At 46.1% G+C, this 26,791-nt stretch overlaps 10 protein-coding genes across 10 annotated transcripts; 6 read left to right on the forward strand and 4 right to left on the reverse strand.

Annotated features, from left to right (window-relative positions):
• The first annotated feature begins 177 nt into the window (after positions 1 to 177).
• Positions 178 to 1,726, forward strand: F4822DRAFT_198227 (aldolase). The gene has a single exon (XM_051453673.1). The coding sequence runs from the start codon at positions 344 to 346 to the stop codon at positions 1,208 to 1,210; it is 867 nt and encodes a 288-aa protein (XP_051315130.1). The 5' UTR covers positions 178 to 343; the 3' UTR covers positions 1,211 to 1,726.
• Positions 1,548 to 3,314, reverse strand: F4822DRAFT_427709 (glycerone kinase; the record flags this gene model as incomplete). The annotated part of the gene is made up of 1 exon (XM_051460787.1): positions 1,548 to 3,314. One exon carries the CDS (start codon positions 3,312 to 3,314, stop codon positions 1,548 to 1,550), a length of 1,767 nt encoding a protein of 588 aa, XP_051315131.1.
• Positions 3,315 to 4,223: 909 nt separating this feature from the next.
• On the forward strand, positions 4,224 to 5,211 carry F4822DRAFT_198229 (ribose-5-phosphate isomerase B). Its single transcript, XM_051453674.1, has 2 exons — positions 4,224 to 4,602; positions 4,701 to 5,211. The coding sequence occupies exons 1-2, from the start codon at positions 4,561 to 4,563 to the stop codon at positions 5,130 to 5,132; spliced, it is 474 nt and encodes a 157-aa protein (XP_051315132.1). The 5' UTR covers positions 4,224 to 4,560; the 3' UTR covers positions 5,133 to 5,211.
• Positions 5,212 to 5,675: 464 nt separating this feature from the next.
• Positions 5,676 to 7,027, forward strand: F4822DRAFT_198294 (mitochondrial triosephosphate isomerase). Its single transcript, XM_051453678.1, has one exon. The coding sequence runs from the start codon at positions 6,017 to 6,019 to the stop codon at positions 6,803 to 6,805; it is 789 nt and encodes a 262-aa protein (XP_051315133.1). The 5' UTR covers positions 5,676 to 6,016; the 3' UTR covers positions 6,806 to 7,027.
• A 361-nt stretch (positions 7,028 to 7,388) lies between these two features.
• F4822DRAFT_198290 (uncharacterized protein) lies at positions 7,389 to 12,023 on the reverse strand. Its single transcript, XM_051453677.1, has 3 exons — positions 10,267 to 12,023; positions 7,722 to 10,203; positions 7,389 to 7,656 (listed from the first exon to the last, which is right to left on the reverse strand). Exons 1-3 carry the CDS (start codon positions 11,854 to 11,856, stop codon positions 7,469 to 7,471), a joined length of 4,260 nt encoding a protein of 1,419 aa, XP_051315134.1. The 5' UTR covers positions 11,857 to 12,023; the 3' UTR covers positions 7,389 to 7,468.
• A 996-nt stretch (positions 12,024 to 13,019) lies between these two features.
• F4822DRAFT_398046 (isoleucyl-tRNA synthetase) lies at positions 13,020 to 17,130 on the reverse strand. Its single transcript, XM_051457659.1, has 4 exons — positions 16,545 to 17,130; positions 15,216 to 16,478; positions 14,651 to 15,085; positions 13,020 to 14,605 (listed from the first exon to the last, which is right to left on the reverse strand). The coding sequence occupies exons 1-4, from the start codon at positions 16,963 to 16,965 to the stop codon at positions 13,494 to 13,496; spliced, it is 3,231 nt and encodes a 1,076-aa protein (XP_051315135.1). The 5' UTR covers positions 16,966 to 17,130; the 3' UTR covers positions 13,020 to 13,493.
• A 753-nt stretch (positions 17,131 to 17,883) lies between these two features.
• F4822DRAFT_198324 (putative cinnamoyl-CoA reductase) lies at positions 17,884 to 19,537 on the reverse strand. Its single transcript, XM_051453679.1, has one exon. The coding sequence runs from the start codon at positions 19,383 to 19,385 to the stop codon at positions 18,366 to 18,368; it is 1,020 nt and encodes a 339-aa protein (XP_051315136.1). The 5' UTR covers positions 19,386 to 19,537; the 3' UTR covers positions 17,884 to 18,365.
• F4822DRAFT_198369 (uncharacterized protein) lies at positions 19,538 to 19,960 on the forward strand. The gene has a single exon (XM_051453681.1). It carries the CDS (start codon positions 19,689 to 19,691, stop codon positions 19,914 to 19,916), a length of 228 nt encoding a protein of 75 aa, XP_051315137.1. The 5' UTR covers positions 19,538 to 19,688; the 3' UTR covers positions 19,917 to 19,960.
• A 391-nt stretch (positions 19,961 to 20,351) lies between these two features.
• Positions 20,352 to 21,933, forward strand: F4822DRAFT_198327 (uncharacterized protein). The gene is made up of 4 exons (XM_051453680.1): positions 20,352 to 20,714; positions 20,795 to 21,254; positions 21,312 to 21,385; positions 21,460 to 21,933. The coding sequence occupies exons 1-4, from the start codon at positions 20,489 to 20,491 to the stop codon at positions 21,843 to 21,845; spliced, it is 1,146 nt and encodes a 381-aa protein (XP_051315138.1). The 5' UTR covers positions 20,352 to 20,488; the 3' UTR covers positions 21,846 to 21,933.
• Positions 21,934 to 23,629: 1,696 nt separating this feature from the next.
• On the forward strand, positions 23,630 to 26,259 carry F4822DRAFT_398052 (benzoate 4-monooxygenase cytochrome P450). The gene is made up of 7 exons (XM_051457660.1): positions 23,630 to 24,384; positions 24,447 to 24,809; positions 24,868 to 24,951; positions 25,009 to 25,148; positions 25,199 to 25,366; positions 25,441 to 25,690; positions 25,769 to 26,259. Exons 1-7 carry the CDS (start codon positions 23,881 to 23,883, stop codon positions 25,952 to 25,954), a joined length of 1,695 nt encoding a protein of 564 aa, XP_051315139.1. The 5' UTR covers positions 23,630 to 23,880; the 3' UTR covers positions 25,955 to 26,259.
• The last annotated feature ends 532 nt before the right edge of the window (positions 26,260 to 26,791 follow it).

Below are 26,791 nucleotides of genomic sequence, written 5' to 3' on the forward strand. Positions count from 1 at the left end.
GTCCTCGGTAAAATGGCAAAGCCCGTCGCCACTAATAACGAGCCAAAGGAATCAGGAATCAGCTACCCCACGTTCTTCTCCACTAATCAGAGAGGAACTTGGTATAGTCGTGTGGAGATGTAGATGAAACTATGACTGTTGACTCCATTTTCATCTGTGAAGGTCTACAGCTAATAGAATGTTCATGATTGGATTGTGTTGATATACCACTCATTGATTCCCTCACGTTATTTCCTATCAAATACCCACGTTACTATACACCCTACGTTATAATTCGTAACTCATCACAGGTGTCGGACATTTACAAAGCAATTAAGCTAGATAAAGACTCGAACAAGACAAGATGGTTCGGCCCGAGTTATCGCAGAATCGCTCGATGACGATTCTAAACAAGGCGCGCGAAGGCGGATATGCGGTACCTGGAATGTGCTGCTACAACATCGAATCGATAATCGCAACAGTCCGCGCCGCCGAAGCAGCCAAGTCACCAGCTATGGTCTTACTCTTCCCCTGGGCCATAGAATACGCCAATGCCTCTCTTGTGCGCGCAGCCGCCGATGCCGCGCATAATGCGAAAGTTCCCGTTAGTTTACATTTAGATCACGCTCAGACACCGGAACTCGTTCGCCTCGCTGCCGATATCGAGGACGGTTTCGATAGTATCATGTGCGATATGAGCCATTACGAGAAAGAAGAGAACTTAGCTCTCACTCGTGAATTGGTAACTTATTGTCATGAGCGTGGGATTGCTGCCGAAGCCGAGCCAGGACGCATTGAGGGTGGCGAAGATGGTGTAGCGGAGACGGCTGATCTAGAAGCAGTCCTAACAACACCGGAGCAGGCCAAGGAGTTTGTTGCGACGGGTATTGAAATGTTAGCACCGGCTTTCGGCAACGTACACGGAGAATACGGGCCCCGGGGTATTCAGTTAGAGTACGATCGTTTAGAATCGATCAACAAGGCAGTTGGCGATAAGGTACGGTTAGTCCTACATGGCGCCGACCCATTTACCGAGGACATTTTCAAGAACTGCATAAAAGGTGGTGTTTCCAAAGTCAACATCAATAAGGGAATGAATAAGCATTACGCCACCGTGCAGGAAGAGATGCGTGGGAAGCCTCTTACGAGCGTCATTGAGGCGGGTACAGATAGGATGCAAGCTGCTATCGAGCAGTATATGCATTGGCTAGGTAGCGCTGGCAAGGCGTAAGGGAGAGAGGGTAATCAATGATTGCTTATGGGATCGTGTGATACAGAAGAGAGACATTGATTGTTTGCTATAGACAGGGTTCCATTTTTTATACTAGTTATCTTCTTAATAAGCGATATGTCTTACGATAAAAGGTGCAGGATGATCCAGAAAAGGAAGCTGATCAGTTCTTCATATTCTTTGACCAAATAATTTTTGATTGTAATTATTGAAAACGAATAAAATAGATACATTTTCACAAACCCATTCACCATTAAATATCCTCGCTAGCTAAATCTCGACGCTGGGGAGCTATGTATAAGATCATTCATCATCTATATACAGGTTTATTACGCATCTATGCAGAGGACTGCAAGCCTTTTATGGCGACCATCGCACCCCAAGCACCCGGATCGGGGGGAAGTCCGTGGCTGCTGTCCGCACCTACGTAAGTGGCTCTGCCCAGTCTTGGCTTCAGCGTCTTCGTCAATTCAGCTCCTTTGACCGCCGCTTCAACACCATCCGCAAATTGTCCAGAGCGCAGACCCTCCGCGAAGGGAATGAGTGTATCCATGACAGTTCGGTCGCCAACCTTGGCGGGTGTGTAACGCGTCAGGTTATCCAAAGCAGTCTGAACGGCCTTGGCCCATAATTGGGGAAGTCCTTCACTCTTCAAAAGAGCAATGTTGTCTTGAAGAGCGGTTCGCAGGGAAACGAAAAAAATGCCGAGGATACCGCCTAGAGTACCACCCATCTTGCCCTCAACGATTTCCTCGAGTTCTTGAAGCACCGCGATTACGGAACCTTGCGTAGCAATTTTCTTGGAATCTAATGCGGCAATGAGGCAGGTTGCGCCCGTCTTGAGCGTCTCACCACAATCGCCATCACCCATTACCGTATCCCACTTGGTTAGGTCGGGTTCGGCGGCTATTAGGTCTATGCAAGCTTTTCGCAACATCTTGTCTAGAGTTGTAGGGTCGACTTTGAGGTCCTTGGCTTCATCAATTGCCGGTCGAGGCTCTGGTGGTGGCTGTACGAATTGCTCCTTTCTGCTACGTCGGATGGCTTGAGAACCAGTCATAGACTCCCAGTATGTGTTGGTCTTCGCATCGAAGAATGATTTGATTTGCTCAACCGGGTATGAGCAGTTTCGAGCTGCAGCTGACACATTGACAATAGATACTGAGAATGCCGGCGCATTGAGGGATGTCTCTATGAAACCGGAGCTGATTCGCACTGGTTCGAGCTTCCAATCAGCCGCTAGCTGTTCAAGAAGCTCATCTAGCAGAGCTCCTTGCTCGAGGTGGGACATGCCGCCATAGTTGCTGAGAAGTAATATGGCCTCATCACCCTCTTGGAATTGTACGTAACCCCGCTGGGGGTCTTTTTCATTCAATAAGTATGTCAATAGCTGTTTGACGAGGTCTTGTGGTGATGGTGCAGGGGAAAGCTTCTGGTAACCAGGCTCGTTATGGGGGCCAGTTCCGACTTCAAGCTCATTCTCTCCTAGCATAGCATGCTCTGCTCGGCCAGGAACGTGGCAGTGGTCGAGAGTAGCCGCGATAGAGACGATTTGCTGGGAAAAGGCAACACCAAGGTCGTATACATCATCAAGAGAACCACCGGCACCGGCAGCGCCACCCATCGCCTTGAGAACTCCAAGTTGACCGGCCAAACCTCGTCGACCAACCAGACTGCCCTTCCGTCCGACAGATACGTCATCCCCGCAGATGATCATTCTGCATTTGTGACCCTTGGCGATGGCCTTTTCATTTGCCAAGCCGAAGTGCAAGCAATCACCGGTGTAGTTGGTAATGACTAATATCGTTCCTTTTTCCGAAGGTACTCTATCAATGGCGGAGACGATCTGTTTTGTGCTGGGGGAGGCGAAGATGTCACCGGCCACCGAAGCAGCAAGCAGGTTTTCGCCAACATAGCCGGACCAGGCAGGTTCGTGGCCAGAACCTCCGCCACTGACTATCGAAACATTGGATTTGTTATAGGCCGTGTCGAATACTACTCGATTGGCCTCATCTAATGAGAGTAAAGGGTTATAAGAGATAATTCCTCTAATAGCCTTGGTGACGAGTCCGTCTGGGGAGTGGAAGAGGTGACGATTCGACATAACTTGTCTTATTCTTATTTCTCTGTTTGAAGATGTTTCTGGTGAAGTATGGTTTGGGGGGTATGAGAACGGTATGATTTTATGATGAAGAGGGGGGTGAATATGAGAGCGAGTGTGAGAGGGATATCTGTCAAGAAAATAAATCTGAAAAAATCGTGAGAAGGACCGTCGCTTTCTATCGTAGAGAACAAAGGCGAAAAGTGCAAGAAAAGGGGGTTCCCGGATAGGCCATGGAACACCTATTACGTGAAAGATGGAGATTACGGAAAGCAAAAAGGGTTGCCATAAGAGGCAACACCAAGGGACGCTTGGAACCCCATCTTGCCATCTTGTTAGTTCACGAGACTTGCGATGATATACCGTAGCGTCAATAATTGTGTTCCAGCCCCGAAATTACTTGGCACCATGGTTCATATTCTCACAAATGAGGGACCTATTTAGGCTTCCAGACCCCCTTCCCCACGGAGCGATTGAGGTATAGCCCGGTACAGCTTGTTATAGCTTGGTATAGCTTGGTATGACCCGGTGCAAGCCTGGGTTGTAGCTGACAAGAGGGTCCAGGTCCCGCATGATTACCGAAGGAGGGGTGAAAAAGGTGTATTACGAATAGCGATGCCGGGGTGGGTTGGAGGAATGGAAATGGAAAAAGAGGGAAGATAGAGAGAAGAACAAGTCACGTTAGGGGGTAAATTCTGATATTTTGCCATCGGATTTCCTAATCGGGTAATCCGGAGGGGAAGAATGAAAATGGGCTATACTAGTTGAGTTATACGATTATAATTCACCCCACTTTGTATTTTTTTTTTAGAAAGAACAAACAACCTAATGAACTAATGAACAGTTCACACACTTAACTAACTTAAGTAGTCAATTCGAAATGGAGGGGGGGAAAGAAGGAAGGAGATGGGGAGGAAGGAGGAGGGGAAGGGAGAAAAGAAACCTAGTAGCTACATATGTTAAATGTAGGCTAGTCTAAGGTACCAAGTCATAAGAAGCTATGGTATCGAATAATCGATTTGAATAATAAATCTCTCTTACTTTATTTTATTTTATTTTATTTTACTTACTACCCCTACTTGTTACTTACTATTTACTACTTACATTTAAGGGTTTCCGAATTTCAGACAAAGAGACGAGAGATAAAGACATTGTTTCAACGAGAACCGAATCGGATCAAGAAAGACCACAACTCACTCCACTGCCAACCTATTTGGTTCCATAAGTTTACAACACATCACACATAAACATGGCAGCAGCACCAAAGTGGAGGATAGCCTTGGGGGCTGATGTGAGTTGTTTTCTCGTCTTTCTCTCTAACCTACTCTCTCTTATCTCTACCCTTCATAGTCATTTTGCATGTTCTTATCTAATAACAATCATAAATAGGATGCTGGTGTAGGTTACAAGAATAAGATCAAGGAGGACTTCGAAAAGGACCCCCGCGTCGAGTCCGTTGTAGACGTCGGTAGTCTCTCCGCGGACGATAAAACAGCCTACCCCCACCGAGCAGCATCGGCAGCACAACTTGTCGCAGATGGCAAGGTCGACAGAGCTCTTCTTATCTGCGGTACAGGTCTAGGAGTTGCTATCTCGGCGAACAAGATCAAGGGTGTTCGAGCTGTTACAGCTCATGATAGCTTCTCGGTAGAGCGTGCTGTGTTGAGCAACAATGCTCAAGTCCTCTGCATGGGAGAAAGAGTTATTGGCTTGGAACTTGCACGCAGATTGGCCAAAGAGTGGCTCGGATACGTCTTCGACGAGAAGAGCGCAAGCGCAGCTAAGGTAGAGGCTATTAGGGACCTTGAAAAGGCTCTATAGATGGTGTGTGTTGAGTTGGGTTTACATCTACACGATAGCATGCGGGCATTATATTTGCTGGAAGTGATAACGATCTGATAGCTATGCGTTAGAAGAAGCAGACTCAAGAGAGTCTGACTAGTTTCAAAGTAATTGGTTAATTTGCTCTATGTAATACTTAGAGCATTAGTAGTAGATGATGTCTACTTGAGCTACAAATAATAAAAATCACATGTAAAAAAAGGTACCCATTTCCCCCTTGTTCTAAGAGAAAAAGGGGGGAGGAAAGACACTGAAGTATAATAACTTTAAGATTACATAAACTCTATGAACTCTACAAACTAAGATAAATGAGATTAAAAGACGCATACTGAAAGTTTATCTTCAACATCTGACGTCGTTTCGGAAATGTAACGGTGAGACTACTGCATATCTTAAGCTCGGTACCTACATATAACTACAAAAGGTAGTCCGTACCCATTGAACTAAACGGCCAAGGATGACCCAAGTATAACAAAGGCCTCGGAACTAGTGGAGATGACATGTAGGAACCCACAAACCCACATGATCCCTTCCCGAAGACCCATAGCCATGGTTTAACATATCACGCCGGTAGCCGCCTTAATACTCTTTTAGGTAAGTACTTTCTTACTATAAGGTACTTTACTCACTTCAATGTTACTATAAACCGGAACTTCCTACTAATCTCTAACCAACCACTCCGACCGGAATAGTCAACTCGGGAAAGACTTAGACTTATGTGACGTTGTAAACGGAGTAGGGTCTTATTATAATTCTTTATATCCATATTTTTTTTTATTCTTCCATCCTCTTCTTTGAATATCTTATCCGAATATCATAATATCACTATCTTGATTTGAAATACTACTTACATCATTACACCGATGTCTTTATCTCCCACACTTACTCCCCGACGCCGCATCGTCGGTGTCTCCACCAAACTATACTTCGACGCCGCGCGTACCAAGCAATACGTAGACGAATTCCTCCAAATCCTCTCTTCCTCTTCCTCACCATCACAAGCAGATCTTCAAGATAAAATCGATATATTCATCATCCCAGACCACATCACATTAACATCCGTCATATCCCAACTCCAAAACACATCCATCCTAACCGGCGCCCAAGATGCCTTCTACGAAGACTCCGGCGCGTACACAGGCGAAGTATCCCCCGCCGTGCTCGCCGAAGTCGGGTGTCGCATCGTGGAACTAGGGCACGCGGAACGTAGACGTATATTTGGGGAGACTGACAAAGATGCTGCGCGCAAAGCCGCGGCTGCCGCCCGGAATGGCATGATCCCGTTAGTCTGCATTGGCGAGCGTTCGAGGGGCGATGTCGCCGTTGCCGTCGACGAATGCAAGCAGCAAGTAGAAGCGGTGATGGAAGGTTTACCGGACGACGCCGAGGTCGTGTTGGCGTACGAGCCTGTCTGGGCTATCGGCGCTGCTGAGCCTGCGGGCGCGGAACACGTCGTCGCCGTAGCGAAGGATATTAGGGCTCTTGAGTGCGTGCGGCGGAGGAAAGGAACGACGAGGATCCTATACGGCGGAAGTGCTGGTCCTGGATTATTCGGGCAGCTCAAGGACGGAGTAGATGGGCTGTTCTTGGGGCGATTCGCGCACGACCCGGCTCAGTTCTATAGGACGATAACAGAAATTGCTTCGGCCTAACGGTAAGATTGGATGACGGCGGCTCAGCGACATAGTGGTGATACCCTCCATCCTCCTTTACCCCCAAACAAATTCAAAATAGGACCAAGCGAATGGGAGACATAGGCGGTGCGACTTTTGGTTCAAGCAAAAGAAACAGTTGGAGTGTAAATTCCAATTCTAAACGGACTTGTCTATATACAGCCGTGATGCTTGGATTCTTCCTAGCGAAAGACCTGCAATGTCTCAAAAATGTCCATAGACATTGTATAACCGGCCAAAAGTGGCGACTATCGAACAGTAAATAACTCAAGTGGTATCTTATATCGTGTCATGAAACCAACTGGGATATATGCCGGCGCCGAAAAATGCACAAAAGAAAGCGCGGCGCATATATGGCGTCATTCAAATGTGCCCTCCCATTCCACACATTCGAATTCTTGTGATCATTACTCTCGCGGACCCTTATCGACCACCATGGAGAGATTCTCTCCCTCTCTAAGCTCCGTGTTGATCTTCGCTTGAAGCTTCTCCTAGGATATCTTTTTTTCCGTTCAAATAACTGACAGCATGCCCTCCTTACCCTCGTTTCTCCACCCTGGATTGACCGCACAAAGGCATCAAAATACCAGGCTGCATTCCATATCACACTGGGCAAATTAGCAGCCCTATTTTCCCCTATTCTTAAGCGAGAACCCATTCGCTGCCTCTTTTGACGAATTTATCGAGTAGCAATGCTAGATCGGCTAACACGAAGCGGCAGATGTAAAAACCGAAAAACTCGGCTGCGTGTCTAGTACACAGCTCTAGCCCAACTTGAGTCTTGTCGGCGTGACGTAACCCCGGGTCTTCGACTTGGCGGGCGATTTGATCTGGTGATTATTAGTATATATATCCTGTGGCAAGGGGGATAATATATCATCACTAGTATACTCACCAACGGTTTGCGCAGCATCGAACAGGCGTGCTAAACTCGCCATATAATTCGCGTATGGCCCATCAAAACCCGCTGACGCCACATCTCTCTTCGCAGGCTTACTACTCGGGTGGGCGGTCATGGGTAGACTTGGGATTGAGCCGATCGAACTTGTTATATCCCTTTCGTTTGCACTGGGACCATTGCTTCCGCCACTGTTACTCTTCCCTCCATATGCATTGGTCATATTGGCAGCTGAGCCTTTGTTTCTGAGCCTTCGCCAACTGAACGCGCCTCCTTTCCCGCTGACGCTAGCACTGCGTGGTACAGGCGGCGCGGCCTCCGTATCCTTTTCATCTCGGAAGGCACTCATACCTTGCGTTCCGACCTCATTGCCAAGCTTACGTGTGAGCGTCATTTGTACCATCTCAAGGATGTTCTCGAAGCTCTGCATCTCCTCGAGAACCGCGTCCGCGTCGTTGCTATCTACCCTCGCCAGCTTAAGGAGTGCGGCAGTCAGCAGGTCACATTGTCCAATCTTATCTTCAAGGGCGCGCAACTTCACGCCCTTGACTTTCCATGCATCTCGAGGGATAAAAAGGCGGTTGCTTATATATCCACCGCGCGGGTGTGCAAGAGTCTGGTACAAAGCACGCATAAGCCAGAAAGGTCGTAGCATAGGATCGGACGGACAAGGCTCTAGAGGTACTGGTACGTCGGGGTTGTTGTGAAGGTGATGGTGGTGATAAAGTTGGTTTGGTGAATGGGTAGTCGGGGAATGAAAATCAGAGTCGAAAAGGTGCAAGCCACCAATACCTCCCGTCATCCTTTCATGGAAGGCGGCCGCAAGCGGAGTGGGCAATGTAGGTATCATGGGCTGGCGGGCAACTGAAGTATTCGAAATTTGATGAGTGAGAGGGGTGTTGGGTGAGAGGTCAGAGTCGTCAATGTGTGAAATGGAAAATTGTCGCGTCCTGAGGGACTTCAGACTAGAGGATGAGAAGTTCTTGCGTATACCCGGCCGAATGGAGGCTGGTGAGTCCGTTCGAAGCTCGTCGGATTCCTGGCCACCAGTTGCCTGATTGGTTGGTGGACTTGGGGGGACGAAGCCCTCTGCCGGACTAATACCTCTGGCGGGAGAGGAGGGTGCACGCATGGAAAAGGGCCCCGGTCGTGTTGACGTCGCTGACATTGCTTGCCTTTGTTGCTGTGCAGCGTAGCTATTTGAAGGTTTTGTTTGCAATCCAGATGTAGAGATCGATGGCGGTTGGCCGAGCTTCGATGTCTCAATCTTGAGTTGTTTGAGATTCTGACCGGAGAAACGGCGATTGCGCACTCCAGAGGTAGGGGATACCTGGGGAGAAACCTGAGGCAATGGCTGTGGTGGAGAGGGTATGGATGGTGGCGCCGTTTTAGGGAGGGCTGCTGGTGGTGGCATTTCGGTGACCGTCGAGAGCACCGTCGTGGCGGTCGGAGGGTTCGAGCCAACTGAGCTATGCCATGTTCGAGAGGTCATCCCGCTAGAATCAGACTCTCTAGGAACTTTGGACTGCGATTGCTGAGATCGCCGATTAAAAGAAAAATCTTCCATCACAGATCTCCTAGCTATTTCTTCCAAAACGTGTTCGTCCTCATCAGAATCGTTTGCGTCAAAGAAGTCCCCGCTGAAGGTCTGAGGCTTCTGGTCTATGGACATCTGTCTCTGGCGCTCGCGTTCCCGGGCCAATTCTATTGCTGCCTCACGTTCAGTTTGTCGGACTCTTTCTTTAGCAAGCTCCACTTTGCGCATCGCATTTAATACAACGTCGCCGTCGGGGTTGTTGTCGTCGTCGTATGCCGTCTCGTATGAGTCCATAGGTTCGTAGCCATCGTCATAGGCAGCTTCGACTGCGGCATCCAAAGCGGCGTCAAATTCAGCTTCCGTATTGCCACTAGTATGCCGCATGTGTTTCCTCCTCAGTCCAAGCGATGAAGTCCTCGAGTGCACTGAGGATGTAGTTGAACCGCCCGATTCATCGATGGGATCCAGCCACGATGCTGATTCGTGACTTATGGTTCGTCTATGGCTTCTAGTGCCATTTTCCGCCACTAACCTTTCGGATGGCAAAGAGAAATCCTGTCGTACGATCGGTTCCGGAGTCGGTGGTTTCGCGGGCGAGACTGCTCTCCGAGGTGATAGTGGGGCGGGCATATACCCCGAGTCTTGCGACTGTGGTAGACTTAGAGAAGTACCCTCAAAATTTCGGCGCATTTGAGATCTCGAGAAAGATGATTGAGGCAAGCGTTGGTCTAGGCCAAGGTTTGGCGAGGCTCGAAGTTGAGGAGTATCTGCGGTGGGCGATTCCCCTCTATTCTCTTCCACAGGGCTTTCAGCACCAACTAACTCGACCTGAGCTCCATGATAATCGTCGCTTTCTGGTCTTGCGGGTAATGCTTTATCGTTTTGTGTATACGTGGGCACCAGTGCCTCCAACTCATCTATCCGGCTAGTGTACGTGAGTCGCTATATGAAAACGCATTAACATTCTGGCTGCGGTTATCTACACGGCGTTAATAAAGAACTTACAATCGCTTCCAGCTTTTTTCTGTCGTCATCGCCATTGGTTCTAGCAAGGACCTGTTGTAAGAGATCGCAGGCTTCTATATAGGCGTCCCTAGCCGCGCCGTAGGTCTGGGCGTTATCCAGTCGAACAGCCGCGTTTGCTTTTCCTAAAGCCTTTGATAGCATAGCTTTCTGTGAGGGCTTGTTGGCGCGATCTCTGGCTTTAGTAGAGTCTGTGCTACCTCTTGTCGCCGAGGAGCGACCTCTCGCATGGTTCTTCCTATCAGTCATGGCGTCACGAATAACAGGTGCCGCTGGGAGTAATCCAGAATTTTCTCTAGCAGCCGTGTTCAGACGAGCTAGGTCATCCCAGAAGTGGTCTTGCGGTTCGGCCGGGCTCACACGACTAACTAGGCGCGGTGAAGAGGTACGAGCGACAGACTCCGGATTCGCGTCGAGGGGAGGGAGAGAAATTATAGGAGGAAGATTCGGCGGCGTGGAAGAAGACGGCGGCGGAGGTGGCGGCGATGGGCGACGAGTTCGCGGAGATGCACTCGTATCGGTTGAGGGTCGTCGCTTGATTAATTTTCGTGGTGGAGATTGAAGGCCTTGCTGCTGCTGCTGTTGTTGTTGAAGCGGTGGTGCTGATTGCTGCTGTTGCTGCTGAGATTGGTAATCGCGGTCGCGGTGGGGATTTGATGCGCGGCTCGAGGCGGTGGAGTTAGACCAGCGGTTGAGATTTCGGAAACCGTCGCTAGCGCCGCCGATGCTACTTGATCGCGAATGGTGTCGCGAATGAAGTCGTGGAGAAGCAATAGAGGGATCGAAAACACCGACGGGGGATACTATTTTCGCGTTCGTGTTGCGAGGCGGCGGAAGAAGCGACGAGGTTCTGGGCGGAGGGGGATTGGGAGGGTTGGGATTAGAATTGGGATTGGAACTAGAAGAATTGGAAATAATGGTGGACTGATAAATTAGGGGACGGGGTTTTTGATGGGTCTCTTCTCCAGCTAGATGGATATTCGGATGCAGATGGGGACGAGATTGACTTTGACTAGCGGCGGTTTGAGTTAACGCCGTCGTAGTTGTAGCTGTAGTTGTAGTAGTAGTCGAGGTAGTCGCGGTCTTTCCTGTCCCTTCGATTTTCGGGCCAAATCCAGTCAGCCGGACTATACCGCTAGGAGAAGAAGTACCGTTACCAATTTGACTTGCACTACTTCCACTTCTTGTTGTTCTCGTTCCTGTCGTTGTTCCTCTTGCTGTTATTAATTTTCCATCTCCACCATCACTAATTATCTCGTTTCCGTTACCATAACCTTCACCCTTACCGTCACCATTAAATCCGTTGGACGAAGAAGCCCCACCACGATTATAATAGGCTTGTTGGTGCTGATGGTAGTTGTCGTGAATTTTATTATTATAATTATTATTCTTTTTATTACTCTTCGTGGCCAATGTGCTCGATGGGCCGAAAGGGTTTACCGATGGCGATGAAGGTAGTTGTTGCTGTGGTTGTTCTTGGCGTTGATAGTGCTGATGAGAAGATCCGGAGCGTTGTGGTGGTGGAGATGGTGATTGTAGTCGTGATGTCGGCGTCGGCGGTAGTGGCATCATGTTTTTTTCCCCTACCTATCCTCCACTAGTAGCGAAACCATCTGAGTCCCTAATCGCAAGCGGTAACAGATGCCCGTGCTATGACTCTCTCGCCAAAAAGAGGTACCACACTGATGATCCCGCTTGCTTACCGATGTGTACTGTAGGCAGGTAGGTTACAGCATATGGTCTGCACGACTGCACGACTGTACGTCTGTACGCACGTTCGTGTGCGGTGGTAGGTATGCCGTTCTAGTTAGGTATAGGGTATAATAGGGGTGGTGTAATCTCCGCAATTGCGAATGGAGTCAATGCGATAAGACAGACGTAGTGGTCCCGTGTCTTTCTAGTATGTCCTAAATCAAACTCCCCCTCGTATTCTTCTGGTAATTAATCTTATTGATGTCCTTTCTTTCCTTCCCAAGTAAGTAATTGGCCGGATCAACTATTATCAATCGAGAGGATATCTGCGGGTGTAGCATCTTGCTACCTTTGCGGCGAGTGTGCGTGTGCGTCTGTGTATGTGTACTGGTGTATGTGTGAGTGCTAAATTGGTGGTCAGATCCTTCAACAATTTCCTACACATGCAAGATTCAGGAACAGACAACTCCTTTTTAACTTTCCTTTTACGGTTAATACCTTTCTCTACTTAGGTGGGTTGATAAGTGAGGCAAGGGGTATGATCTAAGTACCTACCAGTAAAAACTACATCTATAGTACCAAGATTCGATCATCTACGTACAGAAAGTAAGCACTCATGCTCATAATACATAACGTACATGTATGTAGCAACCAATATTCAGGGGTAGCCAGGTACGAACATTAAGATTCTACCAATCATATTCTGTCGCGACAAAACACACCTTTCCTTTTTATGAGCATCCCTGTTAAATTACCTAATCCACCTATGCACAAACGGCCCAATCCACTGCATGTGCCTACCGAGGTACGTAGCTTAACCTTAGATCCTCTCTGGTATTATTCCAGTTTCGATTTTACTAAATCATTTCCCATAGAAATAGAAAAAATATATATTGTACAAATATATATATATATATATATATATATATATATATATTCGAAACTATATTCAAAAAGATAATCTGACATGCCTCTTACGCGTTTTAACATTCTCAAGATATCACTAGACTTAGCAACGGTGCTTATCTTCAAAACACATCGCGTTTCAACCCCCATAACCATTCAATATTTTACACTCTTAATAGATAATTCAAAGTCTAATAGCTTAGTTTAACGGCCCTTTGCTATATACCAGTAGTGTAACTCGTTAATTCCGCTTTTAAGTTCTCTTGCTTGTGGAGTAGTCTTGTTTCAGTCCTCGAGTTTGTTGTATTTGCCAGCGGGGATAAGGAGATATATACACATCAATATATTTGTACGCTCCTCTTCTCCATACATACTTTACTACATAATACGGTCATGGTAACACTATGTACCTAATCCAGGTGGATGCAAATTATATAACGTTGTTGATAGAATGAGGTATAATATATCACGAATAAGAACCAGTTCACGTCGTCTCTAGAGAAAGACGGTATTCCATTGTGACCAGATCTCTAGGATTGTGTCACGAAATTCTAATAGCTCTAGTTTAACAGCTTTATATATCGCTCTCCCCTCAGAGCTACATGACGCACTCAAAGCCGACACAGCCTTAGCAGCACTGTTAAGCTGCTGATAGAATGCTCCTCTTCTAGGATAACAGCTTCTGTCGCCGTTCCTGTCGGCGAGAATGGCTCTAGCGGGCCACGCACGGTACTCTCGAATTGAGATTTCCGGGAAGACACCAATGCGTCAAACTGGACGTCATCAGGGTTTGAAACGATGTTGTACTGCATGCGTACGTCGTCAGTGGGAACCAACCCAGCTGTCTTTCGCATCTTCTGCACACGCGTCATCACATCACGCGCAATTCCGTCGTCAATCAGTTCTGGGTGCGGCGCCGTATCTAAGAGGATGATCATGTCTTCCAGGAACGCCGGTTCATACTGCACCCCATCATCCTTCACAACGCTCGCGTTATCCTTAGCTACCACCCGCACGATAGTAAGATCATTTCCCTCGAGCTCAATTCCCTTAATGGTGATCTTCTTATCCTTCAAATACTGTCTGAGCTCTTCCTGTGTTAGGTCGGGCAATGCTTTTCGAACAACTTGGGCATCACGCTTTAGCTTCTTTCCGAGAATGGGCCAGTCAACTCGAGCTTCGAGATGGATACCGTATCGCTCTTCATCGTTCGTCAAGACAATGTCTCGAATGTTGAGCTCCTCTTTGACGTATGTCTGCAGCTCTTCGATATCACTTAGCTGCTGTGCATCGGCAATAACCACAAGGGTAAGCAAGGGCGTCTTTAGTGGAATAGTCTTTCGCTCCCTAGCCGTCCTCGCAAGTTGGATAACCTTTTGCATAGCAGATAGCTTCCTTTGGATTACCTCATCGAAAAGCGACTCCTGGACGGTTGGGAACGAGAGGAAATGAACGCTCTTTGGATTGGGGAACTCCGAGAGTGCGTTACCAAGATACGGCTGCAGCAGTTGATAGATATGTTCCGTGAGGAAAGGTGTGAAAGGCGCCAGGGCTCGGACCAGGGTAAAGAGCACTTGGCATAACGTATCCAGTGCTGCCTTAGTGTCTTTAGCATCTAGACCAGCTGCACCCTTAAGCCTCTTGCGGTTGAAACGGATATACCAATTCGTCAAGTTGTCGATAACCTGAAGTAAACGCGGTACGACAGTGTATAGGCGGTAGCCTACGGAATTAGCTTAGAACACAAATAGGCGGGCCATGTACTCACCAGCCATTTCTTGGTTGATAAATTGTAACATGCTCTGGCAGTCTGCAAGTATCCATCGATCCATGACATTACTAGTCTCTGGGAACTGAGCGACGAAATCTTCGCCAGTCGTCTTTTTAAATAGAACCGTCTGTTCATAAAAGAACCGGTAGCTGTTCCAAAGTGGTAGAAGCACCTTTGCTACTACCTCCTTGACTCCCGACTCCTTAAAACGTAATGGCTCTCCACGAACAACCGGGGAGTTGATTAAATAGAGCCGCAGCGCATCGGAACCGTACTGGTCAATGACAGTTTTAGGATCCGGATAATTCTTTAAACTCTTGGACATTTTCTTGCCATCCTCTGCCAAAACCAAGCCATTGACGATGACGGCCCGGAATGGCGATACGTTGAAAAGCTTATTTCCAAGGACGCTCAGTGTGTAAAACCAGCCACCTACGACCAATGGGTGTTAGTTATGATTATACGTGGCAGTTTGAATGAAGACCGCGGGGGGGAAGCATTCCGGGATTTATAGCCAAGGTGATAATAGTTCATAAAGTTGAAATACGAAAAGGTTTCTTACGAGTTTGGTCAAGCCCTTCGGCAATAAAGTCTGCAGGGAACCTCCCGTCATGAAATCCTTCGGAATTCTCAAACGGAAAGTGGTTAGATGCGTATGGCATACTGCCAGACTCAAACCAACAGTCGAAAACTTCGTCAACGCGGCGAAGTTGCCCCTTGCCCTTTTTGGAGGGTATGGTAATATGATCGATCTTATCTCGGTGAATGTCATCCAAAGTACCGGTGAACCCGCTCAGTTCCTTGAGCTCGGCGATACTTCCCACGCAAATAACCTCCTCGAAATCTTCACTCACCCACAACGGGAGCGGCGTACCCCAGTATCGATTTCGGGCGATGTTCCAGTCGTGTGCGTTGGCAACCCAATTTGCAAATCGCTTCTCTTTCACAAACGAAGGGACCCAGGTGGTTGATTCCAAATTCGTAAGCATTTCGGGAATAGAGTTAGAGACCCGGATGAACCACGAAGAAACGGCTTTCCTGATGAGTTGTGTGTCAGACCGCCAGCAAAACTTGTCTACGTGAGAGACCTGAGTGGCGACAAGTAGGCGTCCAGTTTCCTTCAGGTCCTTGATGATAGCCTTATCGGCAGACTTAACGTGTTGGCCGGCGTATTCGGTTACTGCCTCCGTAAAAAGGCCCTTATCATCCACCGGGCACGGCGGCAAGCGCCCCGGGTGTATGAAGCCTGCAGCAACTGCGGCGTCGTAATCTTCCTGACCGAAAGCAGGGGCCTGGTGGACAAGGCCAGTACCCTCATCTGCCTCCACGTAGTCGGCGCCTATTACTTGGAAGCAGTCGGCAAATTGGTCGACGAAATAACGGAATAGAGGCTCGTACTTCCAACCTATCATGTCTTTGCCCTTATGCTTCCCAACCACCTTGTATTTTGCCTTTTTCTTGTCCTTATAGAGCATAGAAAGGCCGCTTTCTAGGAGGATGTAATGCTTGCTTGATGCTTCATCTAGGATTTCGATGTACTCGAAGTCAGGGTGGGCCGCAATGAAGAGGTTAGACGGCAGGGTCCACGGCGTCGTAGTATAGATGACCAAGGATGCATCTCTGCCTTGCACGGGGAAAGCGATTAATACAGCAGGGTCCTGGGTCGTCTTCTCGTTTTGCTTGGACTCCATGTGACTCAATGGGGTGCAGAGAGCAGTCGAGAAAGGCATAATCTGGTAGGCGCGGTAAACCTGGTCTTTGTCGAAAAGCTGCTTGAAGACCCACCAACAAGATTCCATGAACTTGACATCCATAGACTTGTAGTCTTAAGCCATATATATACCATCAGCCTTGAATTCGTCTAGCTCGTAGGAATAACGAACCAACTCACCATTGTCAAAGTCTATCCAGCGACCCAATCGCTCAATTGTCTGTCTCCACTCGGCAGCATATCTCATTACAATAGCTCTGCATTCGGCATTGTACTTCTCGATACCCATCTGCAGGACGGCATCTCGGCCAGACACGCCTAGGGTCTTGTCAATTTCGTACTCAATGGGGAGACCGTGTGTATCCCAGCCGAATCGACGAACGACGTGGTATCCCTTCATAGACCAGTATCGAGGGATGATGTCCTTTATGGTGGAAGTTAGAAGATGGCCATAGTGAGGAAGACCTGTGGCGAAAGGGGGACCATCGTAGAAAGTGAAGTTCTCGCGGCCCTCGGTGAGTTTTAGTTGGGTTTGGAAGGCGTCGACCTCTCGCCAGAAGCGGACGGTTTCCTCTTCCGTGAGCGGGAAGTTGATACTCATCTTGACGAGCGCCGCGACGGCCTTGGCTGACTTGATATTCCTAGACAAGGTATGAAGCGGTGTCAAGTACGAGTTAAATAGAGGATGAGGATGTAAATGTCAAAGTTTGAGTCTAAATGTGTTAGGTGTATAAGAAAAAATAGCCCCGCCAAAATTCCGTGAGTCAACTTTCTCTTACTGTTGCGGGGGCGGGGCATTTACATACCTACATATGTACTCATTGAACAAGTACCTAAATACATTGATAACTATCGATAAGAACCATACATTAGTCCCGTCTCGCACTTAAATTAAGTTATCTTCCTTATTTCTCTGCTTCAAATAAAAATATTGATACCATAGCATCTCAACGTTCGGCATTGTTCTTAGTTACGCTGTCGAAATATCAATGGACCTCCCATTTACACTAAAAGAAATGAATTCTAATTTTTATTAGAAAAAAGAAAGAAAGATTCTAACTTGGAATATACCTTCTCGTCAAAGGCAGCTTAAGCCTATGCTATACGATCCCAATACGCCAATGACCATATTTTCTGCGTCGTTAATTATTTTTACTAACATCAACGCACCCTAGGAGTGTAGGAGTCATTTCAGATATCCTATGGAACATATGAATTCAACATACCATACAGGATTGTCATAACCACACTATATCCAGCAAGGCGTAGTTACCAGCCGCACAACGATAATCGAAATCCATGTTTGAGATGAGTAATTCATTCTGAATAATCTTCCTCGGTTTCCGCCTTCGGAGATATGACGTGTCATACCATTAACGTGCAATATTTGCCCAACGATGACAATAGGAAGATCGAGAACGCAATCGAGTCTTGCACGATCTAAAATTAGATCGCAAGGGTTTAATCCATACCCTTGGGTTCAAGACCCTGAAACAAATACCGGGGCATAATGTTTATGCCGATTGATATGCGACAGGGTCATATTACCATCTTGTCGAGAGAACGTAAGACTAGAATTTACTCGAAACATCGGCCAACCAGGTTAGTCGTCCATCCATAACGCCGCGGATTATCTAATTTTGGTTACTGGCCGTTGACTTACATGGCACGGAACCACTGACTCTGTTACCTAATCACCAAGAAATCGGCATTGGAATTCGGTAGGACATACTACATCCAAGGCATCCAGGGCATCTTGTCTATGCTCGATTGGCCTGCCGATTTAGGGCGATACTTCCAGAGAATGAATGATCTAGGGGAGCTCCAGATATTAGAGGTGATCTCATATAGATTACATAGGCGGACATTTACAGGCTACGAGATTTATCTCGAGCAACTCTATGATTTGTAGAGAAATAATTGGCATTCAAGCCAAGCTATCATATGGTATAATTGCTCTCAGTTGAGCATTTTGTAGTCCTGCACTCTACAGCTTTTAGATCATGCCTTTTCCTTTCCTAGCAACTCGAGATATTGGCTTGCAACATCGACAACCGCATTCTCGAAGCTCTTGATCGGTCTTCCTAGCAATTTTACGGCATCGCTCGAGTCATATTCGACGGGCAATGTAGGTATTACACCCCTCTTAAATATTCCCTCTGCGACGGCCTTAGGAAATGCCTTTTCGACATAGTCGAACAATGTTGTGTAATCTAGTTTAGTCGCAAGCCCGAAATCCCGGGGTCCCCCAGCGCTGGGATCGAGGAACGCCACACGCAGATGAAGGTCCGCCACGTCATCAATATGTCCGTAGCCGCCGTGGATAGGCATCGGAAGCTGACCGCCCGTTATCCCCATCATCAAGAAATTGTTAGAGCTGTTCTGCGTCTGCATCATGACCGGATCCAGCATGAGCTCGTTCCAACCGAAAGTGTATCCCGGCACTACATGGGAGACGGTGAAGTGGGGGTTTTGCGTCTTCACAAACTCGTCCGAGTTGTGCATCTCGACTATCTTGCTTTGCACATACGCCTCAAACACGCTGCTAAAGGCGGTGGGGATGGGGCTCGGCAGCGGGACTCGTGTGGAGGCGGAGACGGTGGTTGGGGGTGGGATGAGACCGAGGTTGGCCACAATGGACGAGGTGATGATAACGCGCTGCAAGCTCGGTGCTTTGAGCGCGGAGGCGAGTAGGCCCGACGAAATCTTCACCGTAGGCTCGAAAACTTCCGTCACGGGATCGTAAGTTGGGACAGGCACCGGCGAGCCAGCATGAATGACATGCGTGACGCCTTGCAAGGCAGAGTCAAAGGCGCCATCGGCAGTGAAGTCCGGAATGATGACAGGGGAGAGACGATCGCCGGGTGCGAGCTTTTGGACTGCTGGGTTCGAAGAAACCTTTTGGGCCTTCTCTTCCGACCGCACTGTATATCGTACCCTGTGGCCAGCAGCAAGAGCGGCGAGAAGAATGCGGAAACCAATCAGGCCCGTGGTCCCTGTAATGAGAATTGTGGCGGCCATTGGCGTTTTTATTTTGCTTCGTACCCAATCGTTCCAACCAGTCGAATGTCTACAAAATGCCGATCTGTTGCAGGTGATTCCCTATTTGATCTCCAGAGACCACGTCTAATAGGGATATGAAAAAGAAAGTGAGATCGTAAATCCTAGAGAGACCGCAATGAAAAAAAGGGGGCGGGTGAGAAGAGTCTTTAGGCACTTGATAATTCCTGTGCAACAACGTTTGGAGCGTTTGTAATCACACCTTCATTAGGAAATGTTGCCTGCTTTTTTTTTCGTTAGGATATCTCGGTAGTTTGCAAGGTGATGCAGCTTACAATGCATCAACCGGATAGGTACGGGTGCGGGTGCGGGTGCCTAGGAACAGTCGGTGGCGTTGTGCCCCTTGTCGGCTTCCTACCTTTCTTTCATTCAAACATAGCTGAGTGCTTTCATTACCTAAGTGGTATTAGTCTCTCGCGTCTAATGCTTGCTACGATGCTAGTAGTGCTGACATCCGTACGTAGTAGCGCGGCGGTTATAACTTATAAATAGCAACACTAAGATGCCAATCCTTGGTCTATACATCCACTTAGTAATCGATCATCCCTCCAATGGGCGGTACCCATGGAATTGATCTTCCCTATGATTGTGCCGCCCCCATCCTAAGACCGTTCGAGAAAGCCAGAACACATTCTTTGCACGCGGTGTACATGTTGGGTAGCATTGGAGGAGTAGGCGGAGCAGCACTATTGCATCGGAGGGATTGTCTGACGTCGCATTCGAACCCCAGTTCATTAGACGCATAAGGCCATCGGCCTTCAGCTACAGGCAGGATGGCTAGCTTTATCATGATTTGTTCTCTCGAGTACTTAATTTACATCTAGCACGATCTCTCGCTTTTCTGACCTTCCCTTTGGTTTGCCCGCTTAACTCGCCATGTATATCTAGCTTAGTCGTCAACTTATCTAATAGCCCGAGTTGACTCCCACTTCGAGGTACGAGCCTCACGATACATGGTTGGAAAACATTGTTAGAATCTCGTGCTATTCTAATATTGTCATCCTTTTCTCGGTCGGTAACGACGTCGCCCAGCAGCCTATAAATCTCGAGGACCAACGTTCAATATGGCAGCTGCACTACCATCGCCAGACCAGTTTCCACCTGGATATTTGGAGGAGAATAATGGCGGGCGAGTTATTGCTGCCGCTACTACTATATTGGTCATAACCACCATTCTCTTTGCGTTGCGACTCTACGCTCGAAGTTTGACATCAGCCGCGCGAGGGTGGGACGACCATGTATTGATTCCGGCCTATATACTCCTCCTTGGACTAATAGGGAGCCTCTATGGTATGTCGACAAGCTTGCATCTCCACCGAGGAGATGGACTCTTAGTTAGCGAGCATCCGACGCTGACGATTCTTCTACAGCCGAAGTGTTACAGGCGGGCTTGGGCAGGCATGTCGCCTCTGTTATGATGGAAGATCCCAAGAAAGTAAATCGATACCTCATGCTGTTATACATATTAGATTGGTTCTACGTACCGTCCAATATGTTGTCACGAGTCTCCGTCGTCGTCTTGTACTTGCGCATTTTCACCGACAAGTGGGCACGGATCGCTTGTTACGCAGTCATTGGATTTTTAGTCGCCAACTGCCTCGCTACCATCATCGCCGCCCAGCTCGAGTGCACACCCCTTGCATACACGTGGGACAGAAGCATCCAAGGCGGTAAATGCTTCAACCAGCTACTCTGGTACCAGCTTACGAATTTCCCAAACATCTTAGGTGATGTTTTGATTATGATTCTACCGATTAGAACCATCTGGGGACTCAAGGCCTCAGTTCCGCGAAGGGCCGGCATTGCAGCTGTCTGTCTGACCGGCAGTATGTAAGTGATCATCTCTCCCCTTTCGATGTATCGAAACGTCGCTAATCTCCACTCTAGCGGTATGATAGCTTCTTGCGTGCGCACCAGCGTGTTTTATACCAAGGGCGATGTGATATTAAATGACCCGACATGTAAGAAAGAGCCTTATTCTTTTCTTTTTTTCTTTTTTTTTTTTTTTTCGAACTCATCAACTAATGCTCTGTAGTTGCCGATGAGGCATTCTCGTGGACGGCAATCGAATGTGGCATGTACTTTTCAGCTGCCTGTCTGATTGGAATGCGACCACTTTATTCTCGCCTCCCAGCTTTCCTTAAAACTCGATTTCCCAACGCAACCGAAAAGGTTGAAGGTGCACTCTCCCACCAGGCCGACAGACTCCGCCTGAAGAGACCTTACAACAGTGATTATTCGAGCATACACGGTGATGAGTCGTCAGGCTCGCGGGGTAGGGGATCAGTCCAACATCCCCAGGCTGCGATGGTACCGACGTATCAAACACGTGATGACTTTATGAGAGATGCCAACCGAAGCCAGATATACGTTGAGACGAATATCGAGATAAGACGAGACTTCGATCGATATTATCCCTGATATAGTTCCGGTCAAGAATTATTCACACTACTCTAAGCAGGCTAAGAGACGACAACACCAATATATATAAATGGTATTAAACCGCCTACGTTGGTCGGGCCAGTGTACATAGACTCCAGCGATTTATTTAATGTCAGATATCCAACAAAGTTCTCCATATACAAGTTCCTACCTAAATGTTTATGGCGTCCCCCGAAACTAAGTCACTATACAATACCCCTGACCAAGGTAATCCTCATAACCTACCTATCTCTATCATATCCGATTTGGTTTCGTCGCAGTTATTTCTTCCTTCCTGTAACGGTCCACTCTTGGTCTTAGTTATCACACCACTTTAACTAGATTTCCGATTCCTCGGAACCCTGCGGGTATGGTAAAGTCCGGTGGCGCATGTTATTACAATGCCGAAGCGCCCGAGTATTCATTTCATTATAAAAATCAGTGACAATATAACAGCGGTTCAACACAGCCATGGTTAAGTTTTGCTATATTCATGAATGCTTCAACCTAATACAGAGAATCGTCGCTATAATTATTGACACCACAAGTACCAGGTCACCTCTGCACAGTGTTATGAGTCGTTGTATATTATATTTAGGCATGGTGCTTAGGCATAGAAAAATCATGATACTCGGGATTAGTGCTGACATACTACGTACTAAGTACGTACTAAGACGGCCTATCGATACCATAGTATTATATCTAGGTAGGTAGTATTAGGTAAGAGGAACTCCGCGGTGCGACGGACTCCATCAGAGAATGTAACATCAATCTTGTTGCTTACTTAAGTAGGTAGGTAGCAATCAGCCATTACGGTACAAGGAATGATTGTTAATGCACTTGCGGTGTCTTGGAAAAATAGGATCCCTTTTACCTAAAGAGCTCCTTAGTTCTAGTTTCATAGCAAGTTTTAAGCTTTCAGAATTCCAATCAGGAAAATAATTGAAGCGTATCTATTTTCTAACATTATTGCATTATAATGACGTATATAGATAGCTACATCTAGTCCTACAGGTACCATCCATGTATACTTGGCCTATTAGATCGTCTAACAACCTCATAGCTTATTAACTTTAAAAGGTAATTAAGTGGATGTAGTGTATGACAGGGCTGGCAGGGCTGAATTAGGTAGGAAAGAAAGTTTTAATATTAAATATTAAATAATAAAAGGTTAAATTAATAAGTGGAATATTAGACATTTATTTACCATGTAAATGTTTATGAGAAATGATATATACAACTTGAATGTGATTTACTAGGATTAAATTGCTTAGCTTTTCGGCCGATACACGCACTCAAGTACCAACCTCCATTTTATAAAGGATATTAATATTAGGACTTATACGACGATCCTTGCCTAGTATTTTACGAACCCCCGCTTAATCATTCGTTACACAGCCGCTTGCAGATCCCACAGGTCTCAGACCACACTTCCAGCTTCCGTCCCAGCCGTTATTTAGTCATGATTCTTTTCTTGCAGAGACGAGGGCGATACCTCTCTATTCTACCATATCGAAATGGAATCTAAACTAGTATTTATGAATATTGAAATACTTACAGATCCTTAAACAGCTGCTCCTTCGTATAGTCCGTTACGAATAAGAAATTTATTATCATATGAAACATCAAGTTCTACATCTATAAATCCATCAAGAAGATCACACCATAAAGTAGATAAGTACCTGAACATCATTTCTAGTAAATGATCCGAAGTAACCCATAAATAAGGACCATGACAGCCCTAACTATATACGTAATCAGCCTAGGTACACGTGGGTTGTGATTAAAATAGATCACCTATACAGGCCAGGCACCCCTGACCCACGGCGATGGGGCGAGGCCCTCCTAGTCACATCCATAAACTAATACCGGTTCCCTACATCATAGTAATCGGCAGTGGCTGAATCAGGATGGAATTCCATGATGAACCGCTTTAGCTAACACACTAACCAGCAGTAGGTCTACAGACCCAAGGGCAAGGTCTATATGTTTCATTGGTTGAAATAAAAGGAAACATTCAACACGTCCATCATATATGGACGACATATATATCTTGGATAAGCCTGACCCATATTCCGTCATTGGCTTATGTTTCCTACAAGCTAGGTGTTTCTACCAACCGCCTGTCGCCGGTCAAGGACACAGCCGCCTCTGTGGTTGTTATTTAGTTCAACTCTTAGATGTATCAAGAAAGCTCCCACGTTTACCGTGGCCCATTTCCTACATATTCTACTCTCTTTCAACTATAGCGAGAATGGCACCGGTTGCGCTCGTCTTCGTAATATTCACCCTTGTCACCTGTCTTCAACTACTACGTACTCGTTACCAAAAACACTTGACTTCTATACCAGGGCCTTTGATAGCGAGCTTTAGTAATCTCTGGAAACTTGCAGCTATTTACGATGAGGATATGCCAGGTTGGAATAAAAATGCTCATAAAAAATATGGCCCCGTCGTCCGCATCGGCCCAAGCCACGTGTCGTTCGCCAGCCCAAGGGCTTTCCATATAATCCATGCCTCGAGACAGGCATTTGCGAAAGTAAGAGAAGCCTTACTACAATCCCATGGAGGATGTAAGCTAATCTCATATTTTGATATTAGTCGGACTTCTACGAAGTAGGGGCGCCTGCCTACGGCGGTGAACCTTTGGAGAACCTCTTCTCCCTAAGAGACGCCCAACGCCACGCCACATTAAAGAGGAATATCGGTGGTCTTTATACAAAGACTGCTGTCAGGGATTTCGAACCACATATCGACAGCTGTATTGATTTATTCATGAAGCAGCTTGCGGAACGAACCAGGGATGGGCCTACCGAGCTTAACATGTCTGTATGGTTACACCTATTTGCCTACGAATGCCTAAGCGAAATCAACGTCTCGAAAAAGCTAGGTTTTCTAGAGCAAGGGAAGGACGTAAACGGCACTATCGAGTCTTCAGACAAGATATTCTACATGGTTGGCCTAGTATGTCTATACTTCGGCAAGTCCTATCCATCGTGACATCACTAACGAAACCAACTAGTTCACCCAAGCACCCATTCTTCAATCGGTCTTGAACTTCCTGAGATCACTAGCGCCAGCAGAAGAAGCAGAACCCATCCTAAAAGTGCGTTGTACTTGGAGAACTCACTAACTCAGGGATCAGCACTGACAGCGATCATAGTTCACACTCAGTGAAGTGGATGAAAGAAGAAAGTCAACTCAGATACACACAGATATGTTAGGCAAATTGCTTGACCTTCATTTAAGCAACCCAGAAAAGCTCTCAATTAGAGAGCTCACGGCAGCTATATTTATAAACCTGTAGGTCCTACATATCTACCAAAGGGGTTCAAGAACTAACTCGTAGCTAGCACAGCCGGGCATGATGTCCTAGCGATTACAATTCGCGCAATCTGGTATTATCTTGCTTCCAATCAACATGTGTTAAGCAAGCTACGGGATGAGATCGAGTCTATAGATGGTGAACACCTAACCTCGCCAATGATACCATTCACGGTTATATCTAAACTCCCATACCTGTAAGTCATTATCGCCACCACCCACCATATCCCGGGCGCTATTCGTGGCTAACCTATAAATTCTGAACGAAAAGAAATGCGGTGATTCAAGAAACTTTGAGGGTTCACCCCAACACTGGCACCATAATAGAGCGCAAGGCTCCCCAGGAGGGAGCCACAATTGATGGCTATTATATACCTGGCGGCACCACAGTTGGTGTAAACGCGTGGGTACTCCATCACGATCAGACGATATTCGGCAAAGACGCTGATGAATTTCGTCCCGAACGGTGGCTAGAAGCGAGTGAGGAGAAGAGATTAGAGATGAACCAATGTTTATTTTCGGTAAGCATAAGATCCCAAGGCAGCGAACAAAGTGATGATTATTCAAGTTATGATGGCTAACTGTATATCCCCTCGCAGTTTGGAGCAGGCACACATACTTGCATCGGGAAGAATATTGCGATTATGATGATCAGCAAGTTAGTGGTTGAATTCTACCGGCTATATGATGCTGGTTTAGCAAACCCGCAAAGGGGATGGAATGTTCATGGTAGTTGGGTAACTAAACAAACAGAAATGGATATGATCATTTCAAGAATATGGTAAATAAAATATATAATTAAATAAAGTTAAATATAAGTGATGAGGTAAGAGTTATGGTGAATTGTTGGAGATTATGAAGGATGTTATTTTTTTTTTAACGGACAGTCTCCTTACGTGTCAGAAAAGAGATCCTTAAGGTTGATGAATCGTAGAGTGACTGTTTCGGGATACTTAAATAGAGCGACAAGACTGTACCTTATCTCAGTAAACTCAGACTAGTCCTCCTTACGCTTAGTGGGCTGTGCCCACTCTAGCCACACTATGTTTGCCCATGCTAATATGCCTGAGATTTACCTGAGTTTATAAGGGATGTCCGAGTTTATGCCTGAGATTTCTCAGGTTATTATGTCATTCTTTTTTTAAATCCATTTTTAGGAAATTTTTAAGAAATTTTTAATAAAAAATAAATAAAAACTTTAAATTTTTATTTTTTAAATAATATTTTTTTATGTTTTTAATTTAAAATCTTATAAATTTATATTATTTAATTATTTAATATATATATATATATATATATATTAAATTTTATTTATTATTTTAATTAATAATTTTTAATAATTATAAATATATTATTATTTATATTAATTCCTTTTTTAATTATTTATTTATTAATAAAATTTAATTTAATTAAAAAATTATAATTTTATAAGGAATTTTATAAAAGTTAAATAAAAATTAATTAAATAAAGGTTTTAATATAAATGATTATTAATAAATAAATTGTTAATAATAATTTAAAATAAAAATTTATAAAAATTTATTAATTTATTAATTTATATTATCATTATAAACCAGTTAATAAGGTAATCATTTAAAGACTTAAAAAATGAAGATATTATA

This window comes from Hypoxylon trugodes (assembly GCF_022578975.1).
Source record: "Hypoxylon trugodes strain CBS 135444 unplaced genomic scaffold F4822scaffold_4, whole genome shotgun sequence".
NCBI classification, from domain to species: domain Eukaryota; kingdom Fungi; phylum Ascomycota; class Sordariomycetes; order Xylariales; family Hypoxylaceae; genus Hypoxylon; species Hypoxylon trugodes.